Genomic DNA, 18,026 nt, shown 5'->3' with positions numbered 1-18,026 from the left:
TGGATAATGCGTCTGCCTTAACATTTTCTTCTTTGGGAACTTGGCTTAAGCTAAAAGCTTCGAATTTGGAGGCTAGCTTTTTGAGGATTTGGAGGTATAGTGCTAGTCTTTCTCCTTTTATGCATAGGGTCCATTATAATTATTAGGAGTCATCAAATACCTGAAGATCCTTGATTAGAAGATCCTTGGCCAGTTGTAATCCCATGATCAGTGCTTCGTATTTATCTTCGGTGTTGGTTGCATCGAATTCATAGCTGACTGCCTAGGGTATGATGTCCCTCCTATGGCAATTTTAGTATGATCCCTAGGCATGTTCCTCTATCCATTAGTGAAGAGCGTCCATCTTCCCATGTTTCTTCTTTTTGGAGTTATTTGTTTTCCAACTCTACTTCAGGTTGTAGATCATCACTGAACCCAACCACAAAGTTTTCTAGTGCCTGTGACTTTATTGCTGATCTTGGTTCATATTTGATGCCATATGTGATTAGCTTCATGGACCACTTTTCCATCCGACTTGACGTCTCTGGTTTTCTCATGACATTCTTCATAGGGTAATTAGTTCTCACATAAATAGTATGTGTTTCAAAATAGTGTCTTAATTTTGTGGAAGCAGTTACTAATGCAAATATTAGTTTTTCAAGATGGGAATACCTAGTCTCAGGATCCAGGAGACTTTTACTTACATAGTATATGGGAGGTTGGTCCCCATTGAGATCCTTGGTTAAAACAACACTTACAACGTTAAAGAATACTAAAAGGTATAGGAGGAGTGGTTCCCCATCTAGTGGTTTCACCAACAAGGGTGTAGAACTTAAATAATTTTTAAGTTCCTGAAAAGCATCTTCGTGCTCTTTAGTCCACTCAAATCTTTTGTTCTTCTTCAAGATGTCATAGAAAGGTTTACACCTCTCCGAGGATCTTGAGATGAACTTGTTTAGAGCTGCTACTCTTCATGTTAGTCTCTAAATATCCCTTGTCAAGGATTGGGGATCTTAAATCGATGATGGATTTTATTTGCTCTGGACTTGCTTCTATTCCTCTTTTAGTCACCATGTATCCAAGGAACTTGCCTGATCTCATTCCAAAATGGCATTTGGAAGGATTCAACTTCATGTTGTATTTGTCTAGTATGTTGAAGGCGTCTTCAAGATTCTTGAGGTGGTCATCAACTTTCTTTGATTTGACCACCATGTCATTGATTTAAACTTCTATGGTGTCCCCCAGTTTATCCTTGAACAACTGGTTAATTAGCCTTTGGTATGCTGCACCTTCATTTTTAAGACCAAAGGACATAAAAGTATAACAATATATACTTGTTGGGGTTATGAATATAGAATCCTCCTGGTCAGATGGTTCCATTTAAATTTGTTGGAACCCTGCTGATGCATCCATGAACGTTAGCAGTTCATGGCCAGCCGTGGCATCTATCATGGAATCTATGTGTGGTAGGGGTAAAGGATCCTTAGGGCAAGCCTTGTTAAGATCTATATAATCCACACTTACTCTTCATTTCCATTCTTCTTATCCACTATGACCATGTTGGTTAGCCACTGTGGGAGCTTCACTTCCTTGAGCATCCCTATTTTAAGAAGTTTTTCTACTTCTTCTTGGATGATCTGATTTCTTTCTGGTGCGAACTTCCTTCTTTTTTAGTGTATTGGTTTGTAAGAAGGATCAATGTTAGGTTTACGAGGTATAATATTTTTTGTCTATACCTATCATGTCCTCGTGCTTCCAGGCAAATGTTTTGCTTCTACTATTTAGGAACATTATTGGTTCTTGCTCGATATGCTCTGGTAATGAGGATCCTATGAGGACTTTGGCTTTAGGATCCTCGAGGTTCAGGGGCACTTTCTTCACATTCTGCTCTCTTTTTTCTAGCACACCTCGTGCCCCCAACTTTTCCTTCACATTCTGCTCTCTTTTTTCTAGCACACTTCCTTCACATTCTGCTCTCTTTTTTCGTGGTACCGTTTAAGGTTTCATTGAGGTCTTGTAGCACTCCTTAGATTCTTGTTGATCACTTGTGATTTTTGCTGTCCCCCATGGAGTGAGCATCTTAACACACTGATGGTATGTTGAGGGGACAACCTTCATTTCATGGATCCATGGTCTACCTAATATAACATTATAGGAGAACAATGTATCAATTACACAAAAGTGTTGCATATAGTTTACCCCCTCTATGTAGATAAGTAGCTTTATCTCGACGGCCGTATGCTTTGTTTCACTATTGAATCCTATTAGTATTGATGATCTTTTAACTATTTCGCTTTCGGGGATATTCATTCTTTTCAAGGCATCCAAGAGTATAATGTTGACTGAGGATCCTCCATCGATAAGGATGCTTCTGACAAAATGGTTGGTTATGTGAAAAGTGATCATCAGTCCATCATGGTGGGGGTCCTAGACGTCCATTCCATCTGTTTCATCAAAGTTAATCTCCTTCTCGCTCGTGATTGATGTATTCTTATGAGGCCTTTCTTCTTTGTCATTTGTTGACACTTTGGCATGTCTTTTTTCTGCAGAATAAGAAGTAGCACAAATGTCATATCCTCCAGAGAACACATTGATTACCTTAGTGTCCACATGCGAGGATCCTGGTTTTTCTAGGGTCTTATGAAGATCCTGATCCTTTTCTTTGGATATTTATTTTCTTCTGCCGATGATCTTTTTGAGGTATCCCTTGCTAAGTATCTAACTAATCTCCTTTCTTATGGCTATGCAATCTACTGTAATGTAGCCAAAGTCCTCATGGTATGAACACCATTTGGACTTATCTTTCTAGGTGGTGGAGTTTTTTCCCTTTATTGGCCATCTCGCTTTGTCGCCAAGATCCTGCATAGCAAATATCAAACCTGAAACATCCACAGAAAAATAGTAGTCAGTGATATTAGGAAATTCTTCTTCCTCTCCTTCATCTTCAAGGGCATTAATCTTATGATGATCGAGTCTAGAATAAGGTTTAGATTTATAGGATATCTTGTCTGAGGATTCGGCCTTCCTATTGGGGTTATTATATGAGCTTGGTGGGTTTCTCTTCTTTTGGATCTCATTGTCTTCTCCGAGCCTTATGAACCTTAGTGATATGTTCCTTACTCCATCCATTCTTTTGCATGGAGTCCTTACAAGGCCTTCGTAGAAAGGAGAGTCTTTCTTCAAGCCCATTTTAAAGGCTTTACGACAGTTGCCATGTCGTTGTTAGGGATACTCAGAGCTTCCCAGCCAAACCTAGTCATAACATCCGTGAGGGATTCTTTAGGATCCTAAACCACCCGATAGATATCACTAGTGATCTTCTTGAATGTTTTGCTACAAGAAAATTGGTTGTTTAAAAATGTTAACTAAATGTGCAAACGAAGTAATAGAGTAGGGAGGAACATTTAGCAGCCATTTCAAGGCTGGTCATGTGAGGGTTGAACCAAAACCCTTGCATAATCAAGCTTCCTTCAAATGTGTAGAACTGGGGATGATCTCCATTCTTTCCCTATATTGTACCACATGTTCTTCAGGATCCATAGTCCCATCATAAGGCTTCATGCTGGGAGTTTGGAAGCGATTTGGGAATTTTGGTGTCAACAATCACAAGATTGAATCTTGAGATCCTGTGGCTTGTTGATGTGACTTTCGATATAGGTTGGACTACTCCGCGTACGCTTGAGATCATCTATCTTGGCTGTTGAAGTTCTTTGGACATGATCAGGCTCATTCCTGCATCAACATCTATAGAGTTAGTAGTAAAAGTGTTATTATTCACAAAGTTACCAAGATCCTTGTTATTAGGTGTAACAAAGGTTTGTCCCAGATCTTGGATCGTATGAGCTTTCTCTTTTGGAGTTGCACCCCCAGCAGGAGTAGAGGCCAGTGTTGAGGATCCTATCTCGTAGAGGTTTCCTGAGGATCCTGTATTGTTAAAGTCCAGGATCTTGGGCTACAAGATCGAGGGTGCTGCTTCTTGGGGTTTGTGGATCCCTACCCTCATTCTCTCCATTTCCTTGAGTACCATATTGTTGTCCTCATGTTCTTAAGTGACTTGTCATTCCAATCTCTTCATCATAACGAAGAGATCGTTATTGGAAATCAATACAGGAGGATCCTGAAATCCTTGGGTAGCGACCGGAGATGTGTTTTTCTTTGGTGCCTCAGAAGTTTTCTTAGGAGCTCCACCTAGGTGTGGAGGAAGGTTTTTAGAGGAAATAGGAGGAATGGAGGAAGAGGATAAGGTCGGTTGAGCAGACATGATTTTCGAACAATTGTGAACACCACAGCCCCATGTTGGGTGCCAAATTGTTTTGGTCAAAAATCGATCGAGTGCAATTCGACCAAATTGTATAAGAGGTTGTGGTGTTAGTGTAATGTAAATATAGAATAATGATCGAAGTGAGAAAAGTGAGTTACAAGGAAAGCCCTTGATCCTTTATAGGATCTCCGACATAAAACCTTGGGAGGTGATAATGAGCACCTGCCTTGTTGTGTTTTATTGATTTAAATCGAAGATTACAAAGATGATGAAGGTAACACGGGTACAAGTACAGTAGTCAAGCTAATCATGTGTGTAGTGTGTGATTTACAAGTCTTATTTATAATTTTAGCTAATCAACAAGAAGTCCGAGATTTATGAGATTCTCCTTGTGTTAACTAATTATGCACATGTGAGAAAAAGAAAGCAGAATATAACCGTTATAAGTGTTAAGAAATACTAATGATAGTAATTAGGATCCCGTGATATATTTAAGGATCCTGAGGTTTCAGAAATATTAAGGATCCTGAAAATGATTTTGGGATCTTGCCCCTAACACACAGTAAATAAAAACATTAGAAAAATCTTAACATCACATAGATAGTGTTAAATAAAGTGTAAATAAATTTTTTACGGATGGTAAGTAAGATGTAATATGGAGGTAATATATAATTTACTTAAATTCGATGAATTTTTGATATTTAATAAAAAGTGGAGGCATTATTTAATAAAACATAACAAGTGACATAGAAATTACATGGTGAGAGGCAGAAGAAGTGACATAGTGAGAGGTCACCATAGGTGCACGTAAGAAAAATCGGGTCGATTAAAATTTCCCGAGGAAGAAGGAAGTCCCACGCTAGGAAAAAAAGGCCCTTGGAATTATTTGGACTAGGCTAGAATTGGGTGTGCAATCGAGTCAAACTAATCGTGTATTATTCGTGATCATTAGGGGTGTCAATTTGATGACACGACACGACAAAAATATACAAAACAAAATAAAATTGGGACAAAATCGGAATTCGAATTCATGTTCGTGTCGTGTTCATGTCAAGTATAAAAAACACGCCGCCGTGTTGTTTCCTGTTTGTGTTCAAAAACTGACATTAGATTGACACACTTTAGCATGTGTTTGTCGTCTTTGTCATGTTATATATGATTAAGTCTGAATTAAATAAACTAATAACTGTAATATATTATATTTGTCATGGTGTGTCATGTTTATCATGTTTTAATCTACACGTTTTCGTGTTAATGATAATAAACATGGTATCGTGTTGTGTCGTGTTCATGTCAAGTATAAAAAACACGAGGTCGTGTTGTTTCCTGTTTGTGTTCAAAAATCGACATTAAATTGACACACTTTAGCATGTGTTTGTCGTGTTTTTTCGTGTTTGTCATGTTATATATGATTAAATATGAATTAAATAAACTAATAACTGTAATATGATATATTTGCCATGGTGTGTTGTGTTTATTGTGTTTTAATCTACTCGTTTTCGTGTTAATGATAATAAACACGATATCGTGTTGTGTCATTTTCATGTTACCTAAACCTTGTCATATCGTGTCAGACAAAAACACGAAACGATGACCCGATTTGATACCCCTAGTGATCATCTCATAAAAAGTTTGACTCAAGTTCGACTCATTAAAAACTCGACTCGATATCGATTTTAAATGAATTTGAGTCGATCTTGAACTTAATATTAGGCTTGTTTATTAAATGAGTTTGAGCTCGAGCTTGTGTTACTAAACTTGATTATATTCGTGAGCTTAAACGAGCCTACATATATATAAGAAAAAAATATTTTTGTTTTATATATTAAAATAAATAAATATTTAATAGATAATATTTTAAGGAATTAGGGTATACTGTATACGAGCCGAGCCCAAGTCTGCATAATTCTTCACGAGCTGACCTTGGGGATTCGTACCATAGCTCGAAACGTGCTGAATCGGAGCTCGAGCCCCAAAACTTTAAACAAGCCAAGCCTAAGGCACTTTAAACAAGCCAAACCTAAGACTCTTTAAACAAGCCAAGCCTGAGGCTCTGAGACTATTTGATCGAGAAAGAAAGGAAAGAATTGTTTTTTTATAAGTTCGACTCAATATCAATTTAATTTAAGAAAATAGTGCTAAAAATGTGAAACCGCAATCAGAATATTAAGGCAATATGTAGGTCCATTATTCCTAACCTATAGAGGGTGTAGAGTGTGGTAAAAATGAGGTGGAACCTATATGATATGTTTTCCTTGTCACAATTTGTGCGAATGAATGCATCTCTCTCTCAAAAAAAAAAAAAAAAAAAGGTATACCATGCCTAATGCATGGTATTGTTAGTGACAAAATAAGATGAAATGTGATAAGAATGACACTACACCATCAAACCTTAACAACAAGATAATGGTAACCTTCATTGATTGAATGTGTGTGATTTCTCACAGACAAATTATTAGCTTTACCATTCTAAGGTTGCTATGAGAAAGATGTTAACGAATGATCCACATCCTAACACCTTATTCTTCAACACATGCTGATTACAAATATATCATCTGATTTATTCAATATAAGAAAACTTACCACACATTTCTATTGTCCTATATCCTATATTAACACATATGCTATAATTTTAACTGTCAACAAAAGAATAACCCCCTTTAATTTCCCAACTCATACTCAGACCTTATCATAACAAAAAGATATATATACTAAAAATATATGTATAATCTCTCATGAACATTACAGAATTAGTGATGAAAAAGCTATAAACATGATATAAAAATGGCATAATAGAATCAATGAAAGTTACACAGCTGGTTTGTTCTTTGGAGCTGACACACTTTCAAGGTTTACATCTCCAACACCTTTTATTGGTCCAATGCTGCATCGATCCGTGTTGTGTGTCTGAATTGCATCCTTAATTTTCTGAAACTACAAAATGCAGTAATAAATAAAATGTCAATAAATTCCAAAACTGGTCCTTGTTTTTTCTTATCTTTATCGAATTTAATCCAAAAGCGAAACATTTTTCAAATTTGGTCCTTGTTTTCTGATTTTTACCAAATGTAGTCGAAAAGTTGCTTACTTTAGCAAGTGAACATGAAAAAGATTCGAGTTGTCCATCAGCTCCACGATAAAAATGGAAATAAGGAAGAACTTTCACATTCAAGTTCTTGCACATTGGTTTGTTCTCATCAAAGTTGACTTTCAAGAACAAGATTTCAGGGTGTTCTTGTGCTGTTTTGCAAAGCTGAAAAATATTAATCAAGTAATAACATCAATCAACAATGATTAAAAAAAAGATAACAAAAAATGGGCCATGATTTCTTTATCTTACACATAAGATGTGTGTAACAAGTTCTTCAACAATGAAAAGAAAACGGGAATTAGAGAGTGTTTGGACGTTGATTAGGATAAATTAATAGTTCACTGGCTAAATCAATAAAATGGCAAAAGTAGTAAAATATAATAACTGAAACGATAATAGCAAAATAAAAGTAAGATTGAGTAAAAATAGAATTACCTTTGGGAATAAAGCACGACAAGAAGCACACCATGTGCCATAGAATTCAACAATAACTAATTTATCTCCAGCTTCACTCAAGGAGTTCAAAAACTCTTGTGTTGAATGAATGTCAATCATATTTGGTCCTCCATTTCTCTCCCACCATTTTGGTTGTTCAGTTTCTGTAATTGTTGCTTGTATCTAAAACAGGAATCAAACAAGCATAACTGTTATTCATATTTTTTGATGATAATTTCACAAATCTTGAAAAAGTAGCACCATAGCTTCATCAACTTATTGCCGATATCAATTCTGCTATAAAAAACAAGATAACGAATAGAAAGAAAATGATAAATAGACAGGAACGTGGGATATTGTAATGATATTTCTACACTGTAAATGAGAGCCAACAGATGAAATATTCTCAAATTCAAAACCAAATGCAACCTAATTTCTCACTCATAGCACCAAGAAAAAAAGCTATTTACCCTATTTGAGAATTAAATCTGCCAAGACTTATCATTGAATCAAAACCTGGATTCCCAATTCGATGAATTCGCATAATTGTGTATAGATTCATTCAAATCGAAGCCAAGTATTTCATGGTTTCTCAATTTTATTGCACATATTGGTTAAACCCCTTTTGAGTTCCAGGAATAATTCAGAAATGAAGTGAACTAACGTCATTCCAATTTTCGAACAGAAACAAAATAATCGAACATATCCCCAAATGGGTTTTGAATTACTCTCAAACCCCACAATAAAACCCTAAAGTGCTGAAACGAAAACGAAGTTTCCTGAAACTTCACCTTGAATTGCGACGCTTGCTTTCTGGGGTTGATTGCAAATCGAGAATTAACAATAAAATCAGAAGATAAACAAGAATTAGCATCAACTGACAGTACCCTCTTGTTGTTGTTTTTGTACAGTAATTGATTTTGGTGAAGAGAATTCAATGACGTAGATAACAAGGACGAATTGAACGATAGCAACCGAACTAAAGCTGCCATTGCACAGACGCAACAGAGATTGAATTAAAAAGGTATATAAAGATAGAATTGATTACAAGGGTGTTTATATGATTATTTGGAGTGTTTGCATTGAAGTGGGAAGATCAGACGCGATGGAAGAAACTGTGTTTATGGTTTTGGGGATTTGGGGAAGAAACCCGACCTCGATGAGGACTCTGCAGAAAATTTCGATGAACAAGTGAGAGGATTTGTGTGAACCAGAATGTACCAAAAGTAAGTAAAATTAAATTAAATAAATAAATAAATAAAACAAAAGACATCTCGCTTGAAATCAGTTTGGGATTATCCCTTTTCCTTCTAAAATTAGATGATAATCAAACTATAATCTCCAAGATTTGTTAAATGTCAAATCTTAAATAGCAAAGGACATGTGATAATAATAATAATAATAATAATAAAATTAATAACAATAATAATAATAAATTTGAATATATGTTAGCACAAAATTTTGCCCACAAGGTCGCGATTATGAATATTAAGAGCAATAATACCCGATCCAATAGAGATAAAAAAAGGTCAATGATACTAAAGACTATATAATCGTACATCCATGATCCAACTAGTTTTTACACATAAGGCTGGAGGGAGTGGTGCCACCGAAACCGCACTTCCTCCCTCGCCACGTAAGCGCCACATCACATTTTACCACTTAAGTGTGGTTTCTTGCCACACCAAGGGTGTGGTGCCACACTTTGCATTTCTTTTATTTTTTTGTTTTTTTTTAAGTATTTTAATTTAATAAAACTTCTTTTTTTTAACTAATTTAATTTAATATACCTTCTATTTTAATAAAAAAAAAACATAATTCTTCATTACTTGAAAATAAAAAAAAAAAAACAGTACATTGCGTTACTAAAAAAAACCACACACATGACATTTAAATAACCCTATAAACTTAAAAAACATAAATAAAATAACTAAAGGAAACTACATAAAGTCGTTCTCCGAGAACTCGTCTTCGGGGTCATCCGGTGGATCCAAATTAAGGTTAATGTTTTGAACCCCGTAAATGTGTTCCACCAAGTCATTGCGAAGATTATGAAATGTTTCATTGCAACGTATCTCCGCTCTTCTGTTTATATACTCTTCGCCACCAATTTCTATTGGCTGTGTCTCTGGTATTATTTCTTCCTCGTCAAACACACATATCGCTCTTCCTTCGTCTTCAATAATCATGTTATGCAATATAATACACGTATACATGATTTCTTGAAGTTTTTCCTCGCCCAAATAAGCTGCTGGTTTTTTCAGTATGAACCATCGTTTCTTCAGAGCTCCAAAAGCACGCTCAACATCCTTCCTAGCTCTTTCTTGAGCTCTCTTGAATTTCTTTCGTCTAGAACCATGTGGAGCTGAAAACGACTTAACAAACACAGCATACTCAGGATAGATTCCATCGACCAGATAATAACCATACTTATATGGCGTTCCATGCACTTGAAAAGAAGAATCTGGTGCGGATCCATCGTATATGTTGTTAAATATTGGTGAACGGTTAAGAACGTTGATGTCGTTAATCGAACCAGGAGAACCAAAAAAAGCATGCCAAATCCACATATCTTGTGATGCAACTGCTTCAAGTACCACCGTTGGGTGACCATGATCACCTCGTGTAAATTGCCCATGATATGCTGTATGGAAATTTTCCCATGCCCAATGGAGACAATCTAAGCTTCCTAGCATTCCAGGAAACCCATGCACACTAGCATGATGAGCTTGCAATTGCAAGATGTCATTACGTGTAGGCTTACGTAAATATTTTGGACCATAAAACTGAATGACAGTTTTGCAGAAAAAATGGAGACTGTCTCGTGCTGTCCTAGCAGACATCCTAAAACTTTCGTCTAACGCATCAGGCGGAATGCCATATGCTAACTGACGAAGTGCGGCCGTGCATTTTTGTAACGGAGTGAAACCGGGTGTACCTCTAGCATCGTAGCGTTGTTGGAAAAAACTGCACTCCCTCGTTACATCTTCAACTATACGTTCGAATAAACCTTTGAGCATTCTGAAGCGCCTACGAAAATAATACCCTTGGTAAGTGGCATTCTCTGCAAAATAGTCTTGCACCAAACGTTGGTTGGCTTCTTCACGATTTCTGTAAATGTATCTTCGTGTTCTCTGTTGAGAACTTGCAGCTGCGTTGTTACATACAACGTTGTATGTTTGCTCCGCCATTTGAACACACGCAATAGCGGTATCAAAAATAGTTTGAAATTCTTCAGAAGATGAAGAAGATGACATTTTTTGGAGAGTGGTGATTTAAATTTTTTTTTTTTTTGAGAGAGAGAGAAGATTGTATTGTGAAAAAAATTGAGTTTGATATGTGTATATATATAGGAAGGAAAGAAAAAAAAAAAAGAAAAAAAAAAAAAGAAAAAAAAAAGGGGAAATTGCGTTCAACGGTCAAGAATATTGACCAGCCAATCAAATACCGCGGTCTTCAAGGGCCGCACTGCGGTCTCAATGGCAGGAAACCGCACCCTGGGGGCGGTGTTCCCTGCTGATGTGGCACCAAAGTGCGGTCTCCTACCGCACCACTCCGAGAAGTCTAAGGACGAGGCATAATAACAAGGTTTTAACGTTTTTCGTGTTTAGTTACATTTTTTTTCGTGCTTAATTTACGTTTGAATTATTTGAAATTGTTTATATTTTATCCGTATGACCAATTACAAATCGGTCATTAGGGTAAAATATGAATATTTTAAATAATTCAAGGGAAGATCAAGTATGAAAAAATTCAATGATTAAATGTAAACAAAATTGAAAATTTGTTACCATTTCAACTCATTCTCCCATAAATGGTTCTATATGTTATTAAGAATGAGCACAAAAGGAATATAGATGTCACAAAAATAAGGATATTGTAGTAATCGCCTGATATACCTTTATTGCATAAGGTACTAGAAACAACACCTAGAAATGCAATAGAAATGGCTTTAATCACATAGAAAATGAAGGACAAAAGATTGTGGTGGTTTCACTCATTGTAGATCGTGCGAGGAAACGAGAACATATGATAAAGACGTGTGAAGATAATGCGGTGTTAGATTTGAATGAGATTTTTCGCTTTACAAGGACATAGACTTTGATTAGAGAGTGTGGATGGATAATATCAGGGTCATAGAGCAATACATGAGTAGTATAGGTGTTAGCTTCATTTACATTGTTTGTGCATTTCGCCTAGTTTTCTTTGTTTTTACTTTCAACTTGTTTTGTCGATACTTTTCTTCCTAGTTATTACTTGCATCTATATTTTCTATTTGTATGTCGGTTCTATATGTACCTTCCCACCATGCTCCTTTTGATTTTCAATCTTAGTTTTTGTTTTATTGCTCGTATATGTATCTTTTTTCCTTTGTAAAATTTTACTGATTATTTCTTCTTTGTGGGTTGACGTTTCACTTATATATGATTAAAGAAACTATAGTTGAAAGTTTATCTCATAGACTAAGATTAAATCCATGAACTCCAACATGGTTATGTGTAGTAGCGGAACCAGAAAAAATATTTAAGGGTAGCACATTTTTTTCTACGTAAGACCTAAAGGGTAAAACCGGAAAAAATCCAGTTTTGGTCCTTTTGAATGCGGTCAATGATGTTAAACATAAATAGAAGCAAGTTGGTTCTATTTATAAATACCATCAAACCACCACCACTATACTTCTCTAACAACTTTTCCTGCCTAATCTCTAGCCTTCACCTTTTCTTTGACAAAATAGTGAACCTACATAACTATAAGTATTTAAATGTCATGAAAACTAGAACTCTACTTTCATCCAGCAAAGCAAACATATACTTGGAAGTATCATCCCCATTGTCTTCATCCTATTAAAAAAAGAAAAAAAAAAGATCAAATGAGAGCGTTAAGGAAGCCATGACTGATGGATAAGTTTAAGAATAAAAATATGTACCCTCACTTCATAACATTACAGTCAAACATATACTTAAAACTAAAACAAATTATGCTCACCAACTTCTCATTATTATTTCTGTTTGGATTATGCCTCTTCAATACCTACCACCTAATGAGTAATGCTTAATACTAATGTCATATGTGCATCGATCTATACTTGAGTCATACAAAAAACAGATCACTAACTAGTTGAAGAGTGGAAAGCAACAAAATCAATATAAAAAATGTCAATAGATGCTAGAACGGATGATTGAAGCATCTGGTTTCAACATTGTGGATATTTTTCATTGAAGAGTATTTATCAAACACTTCGTGTTCATAAAAAAAACAGACCTAGATTAAACAATCAACCCCATATGAAAAACCCCTAAAATATAGTATAATTTATAGAGTTATTTCACGATTTCACTAGTATAAAATAAAAAATAAAAACAAATAAAGCAACTACCACGTTTTGGATCTGCAATTGAGAAGATGAGCAAGAAGAAGTCGGAAGTTTCAGTTGTAAAGTAGAGAAACCCGTGTGTGACTTCAATGCTCCTCTTTCTCATCTTCACCGCCCCTCGTCTTCAACAATCAGGACTAAGGAGTAGAACAATATATCATCTAGAAGTAAATTACATTTCTCAGACAAACTTGAGGGGTAACACGGACTACCCTTGGCTACTAACTAGTTCCGCCCTTGGTTATGTGACACATTATATTTTGTAATTCTCCTTACAAACACAACGTAAAAGAAATCATAGCGACTGGAATCAAAATTATTAATTTAAATAATTGTTACCAATAGGCAAAATAAATTAAGGGATGATTACAGAAAGAGATAATAACTTGAAAGAGTAACAAACTTTCAACTTTGTTCATATTTAGTCACTGAACTTTTTTTCGTACTTGATTTACTCCTAAATTATTTCAAATTGTTCACATTTTACCCTTAGGATCGGTTGTAACTAGGGCTGTAAACGAACCAAACGAACACGAACAAGGTCTTGTTCATGTTTGTTCGTTTAAGTTAGCCGAACAAAAAACGAACACGAACGGATAAACGAACGAATAAACGAACGAGATTTTTTTGTTCATGTTCGTTCTTTTAACAAATTACTTTGTTCATGTTCGTTCGTTTATGTTCGTGAACATGCTAAACGAACAAACATAAATGAACAAATAAAAAAAACACAATTGAACATATATGAACATAAACGAACATATAATATAGCAATATAATAAAAAAAATTGAATATAAATAGATATAAATAAACTTAAACAAACGAACATAAACGAACGTAAATGAACATCATAAACGAACGTTCACGAACATAAATGAACGAACGAGACCATTGTTCATGTTCGTTCATTTAACTAAACGAACGATAATTTTTGTTTATGTTCGTTCATTTATTAAATAAACGAACATAACCTGCCGAACAGTTCACGAACGGTTCACCGAACGTTCAGTTCGTTTACAACCCTAGTCGTAACTGATCACAAAGGTAAAATATGAACACTTCAAATAATTCAAGGGTAAATCAAACATAAAAACAGTTTTATGAACAAAGTTGAAAGTTAATTACCCTTTCAAGTCATTATCCCTAAGAATACTAATTCATAAGAAAGAATAAAACCAAGGGAGTGAAAAAGAAACTACATAAAAATAGGATAAAATTGAAAAGGCAACGAAACACCTATAATAGGGGAAATGATTCGTATACAATAGTTTTTTTGCCATAAATAAAAAATTCATGCATTATATAGTTGTATAATACAACATTTTAAAGAACCAACAATTTTTCCACGTTCAAATGGTGTAGGAAAAATGTCCCAAAAAGTTTTAGGATTTACTTGTTTTTTGCAATAAGAGATTCCATATCTTTTTTTTAGTCAGGTAGATAGCATGCTAACCGTTTTTTTCACATACTATCAATTTTTTAGAAGATCATAGAGCTACAAAAGTATGTGTGTCATCTACTTGGAGCAGAAATTAACTAACATCTTTTCAAGTTTGTACAAAGTCTTCATGGTAAAACAAAAAAGACATAATTTCATTCACATCCTTACAAACATTCAACATTATATTTATGTCTTTACAAATTTTAGAACTATATATACGTCCGCTTAAAACTATAAAATTCACATTTAAATTCAAAATAATATTTAATTAGGATTAAACCATTTTAATATTAAAAACCTTATCTAAAATCCAAAATACTATATGATATTAGTAAACTATCCTTCTCAAATTAAAATTAGGATTAAACCAATTTAAGTAGAATTAAAACCAATTTAATCTTTAAAAGCTTCAAGACTTTAACGTCATTTTTTAAATCTTTCGACAAACATATATTCAAAATGTAAAACATGTTAATAAATAGACGAAAGTCATAAAACTACATTACTTAATATAAACATTAATGTAAAATAAGTCTAGGAAAAACAAAATTCGTGTGATGTCAATGTTCAAACTGATTGATGATATTAACCAAGGTTCTAAAAGCCGTGAGGCATGGCGTGACGACAAGACCAAACCTCAAGCTTAACGAGCCATGGTGATCCATGACGTTTTTCAAGATGTGATGTAAGACGTTGATTTTGTATTAATTTATAAATTGTATTACCACATTGATGATATATGGTCCATTAGCATGGCCCAGACCGCTCTAGCATGCCAGCCTGGCCTGGCGCGCTTCTGCCAACCTTGCCGGGGACTCCCTTGCCAGCCTCGCTGGGGACTCTCCTGTTAGTTTATATGACTAGTCCAGTCCGATGTCATTGGCCGCGTACCAATAACACCAGACTGGGGGGACTTGATGATATATGGTCTACTAGCATGGCCTAGACTGCTCCAGCGCGCCAGCCCGACCTGGCGCGCTCCTGCCAGCCCTGCCTGGCGTTCCCTTGCCAAGCCTTGCTGGGGACTCCCTTGCCAGACTTGTTGGGGACTCTCCCGCCAGCCCGGCCTGATGCTCCCTTGACAGCCTTTCCTGGTGCGCGCCCACCAGCCTTGTCTGGTGCGTGCCCGCCAGTCCCGCCCGGTGCCTTCGGGCGGCCTTGCCCAGCTCCTTGCTAGTTGGGCCTGAATTGGGATGGACCAAGGCCTGACCTAATCCCCCTTGACCTAATTGTCCCCTATATAATGAATAGTATCTCCTCCATGGAGAGGGAGCTTCCCCATGGCTCAGCCGCCACTATACTCCGGCCGGGTGGCTCAGCCGCCACCCGCCGCCGTCAGCCACCACTGCACCCGCACCAAGATGGTTCTCTCCGGCTATGGAGGACCATCTCAGATATTCTATTTGATCTAACTTGATCGTCGGAGCCCGCTCCTGGGGCACAGTCCCTGGGGCGGCTCTAACGACTTTGCACAGTGATGTCCAGATCTCCGCCGCAGCAGAAGACCGGAAGACTCGCCGGAGGTTGATGTCGCATCATTTGGTGCCATCCTGGACCCGAGCAAGTAGCAAAAGCCTCAGCTAGTTGCAAGCTCGTTTTTTCCCTCAGATCTGTTCAGATCTATTGTGCTTCAGCTCAGGTTTGCTCAGATCTGTTCATGTTTAGCATCATCCGGTTCAGATCCGCTTGATTCTTGCCGAGATCTGTCCAGATCTGATTATTCACCCTTAAGATCTCTCAATCTAATATGCTCTATCTTTCAGAACACTTTATTTGCTTAGTGTTCTTGCTTGGATCCTTAGAGTTGTTTCCGTTTTTAAGCTCAGATCTAAATATTTGTTCAAGTTTTCAGCTCATCTGAGCATTTATGGAGATTGGACAGATATTTCAGATCCGTTTTTCGTTTATAATTTGATGGGTTTTTTCAAAAAGTGGAGAAGAAATGAAGTTTTCATGGTTTTTACCTCATCTCTACTTGTTTTCCAAAAATCGTTTTTGGTTTCTAATTTTCTTGGCAAAACAATGTTGAAGTTATTTATTTAATGTTTCCTTCAAAGCTTCAAGAAGGAAAACAAAGTTTTTTCTGGATCTGTTCTTGCCCACATCTTGATAGCTTGTTGAGCAAGCTGAAGAAGAAAACAAGTTTTATGAGCAACATCCCACCTCAGACCCGTTTTTTCACTTGTAATATGGGATTTGTTCAGCAAATGGGGAGAAAATATGTTTTTAAGAGTTTTTATTTCATCTTCAGTTCACATATTATCAAAAATCGTTTTTAGCTATGATTTTTGGTGTGTAATTCTATCTCTGCAATAATTGGTTGTACACAACCTAGTTATGTTGCTGGTGCACATCTCAGAACTTTCAAAAAAAAAAGAGAGGAGAAGAGAAGTTTTGATGAGTCTTGATTGTCTTTCAGTTTATATATCGTCAAAAAATCATTTCAGTAATAAGTCTAAATATACAAGTCTATTTATGTTGTGCTGTAACTCTTGTACACTGCAAAGGGTAAATTAATTTTACCTTATAGTTTACCATTTTAATTAATGGATTTCAAAAAAAAATGCAAACAAAAGCTAGTCTGTAGACAAAAAGGAAAATCTTTACAGCTCTTTACGGTAAATTATACAAAAATATTACAAAAATGAGCTACAGTTGCAATATGTTTCTTTTTAAATGACAAAAAAAAAAGAGGAGACAACTAGCTATAGCACTGCAATAGCAGCGCTAAGGGGGTCCCACACGGTTTGAAATCAGTCACATGACAGAAAAGACAAAAAAACCGGGGCCCACCGGTCAACACCTCTTCCCGGGCAGCCAAAGACCTCCCGGAACCCCAGTTTCTCTCGCTAGACCAAACCATCAGTAGATCCCTAGCACATTTTCCCAGGCGGCCAAAGACCTTCCCAAAACCCCAGCTCCTCTCGCCGGAACCTGGGCACCACCAACCGTTGCTCTCACCTTCACATTAAAAAAAGGGGGTGGGGGGAGAATGCTAATTCCCACCATCTACAGTGTACACAAAAGTTTTAAGAGCAGTTAACAGTGCCAATTCGCCAGCATCGCTGGCTAGTTTCCGTCCACTACTTGTATATCAACAATTAATAACAAAAAGTTAACAAAAAAATACAATACTTGTATATCCGATTTGAAAATGCATAAAAAGAGCAAAAAATGTGTCTCAAATGAAAAACGTGCGCCATAAGATGCCATAACGCGCCATGGCACATCATATTACATCTTGCCACATGTCACGCCTAACAGTAACATTATGAGGTTTTTCGTAACGGCGAAGTCACGTCTCACGCCCTCGCACGACTTCGTGCGCGCCGCGGTGCGCCTTTTAGAACACTGATATTAAATTCATTAATCAAATAAACACATAATATTATTCGACCAATTCGCGATCCATTTTTTGTAATCGACAAACCTTTTTAACAATGC

The 18,026-nt window shown here is 36.3% G+C and overlaps 2 protein-coding genes across 2 annotated transcripts; both read right to left on the bottom strand.

Annotated features, from left to right (window-relative positions):
• Nucleotides 1–6,926: 6,926 nt before the first annotated feature.
• On the bottom strand, nucleotides 6,927–9,001 carry LOC111892540 (thioredoxin-like 2, chloroplastic). Its single transcript, XM_023888592.3, has 4 exons — nucleotides 8,558–9,001; nucleotides 7,767–7,949; nucleotides 7,329–7,493; nucleotides 6,927–7,174 (listed from the first exon to the last, which is right to left on the bottom strand). Exons 1-4 carry the CDS (start codon nucleotides 8,756–8,758, stop codon nucleotides 7,049–7,051), a joined length of 675 nt encoding a protein of 224 aa, XP_023744360.1. The 5' UTR covers nucleotides 8,759–9,001; the 3' UTR covers nucleotides 6,927–7,048.
• A 705-nt stretch (nucleotides 9,002–9,706) lies between these two features.
• LOC111892581 (protein ALP1-like) lies at nucleotides 9,707–11,023 on the bottom strand. The gene has a single exon (XM_023888635.2). The coding sequence runs from the start codon at nucleotides 11,021–11,023 to the stop codon at nucleotides 9,707–9,709; it is 1,317 nt and encodes a 438-aa protein (XP_023744403.2).
• Between the last annotated feature and the right edge of the window lie 7,003 nt (nucleotides 11,024–18,026).

This window comes from Lactuca sativa, chromosome 5, assembly GCF_002870075.4.
Source record: "Lactuca sativa cultivar Salinas chromosome 5, Lsat_Salinas_v11, whole genome shotgun sequence".
Classification (NCBI taxonomy): Eukaryota; Viridiplantae; Streptophyta; class Magnoliopsida; order Asterales; family Asteraceae; genus Lactuca; species Lactuca sativa.
Note: the sequence above shows the minus strand (reverse complement) of the source record. Positions and strands in the feature narration are given on the sequence as shown.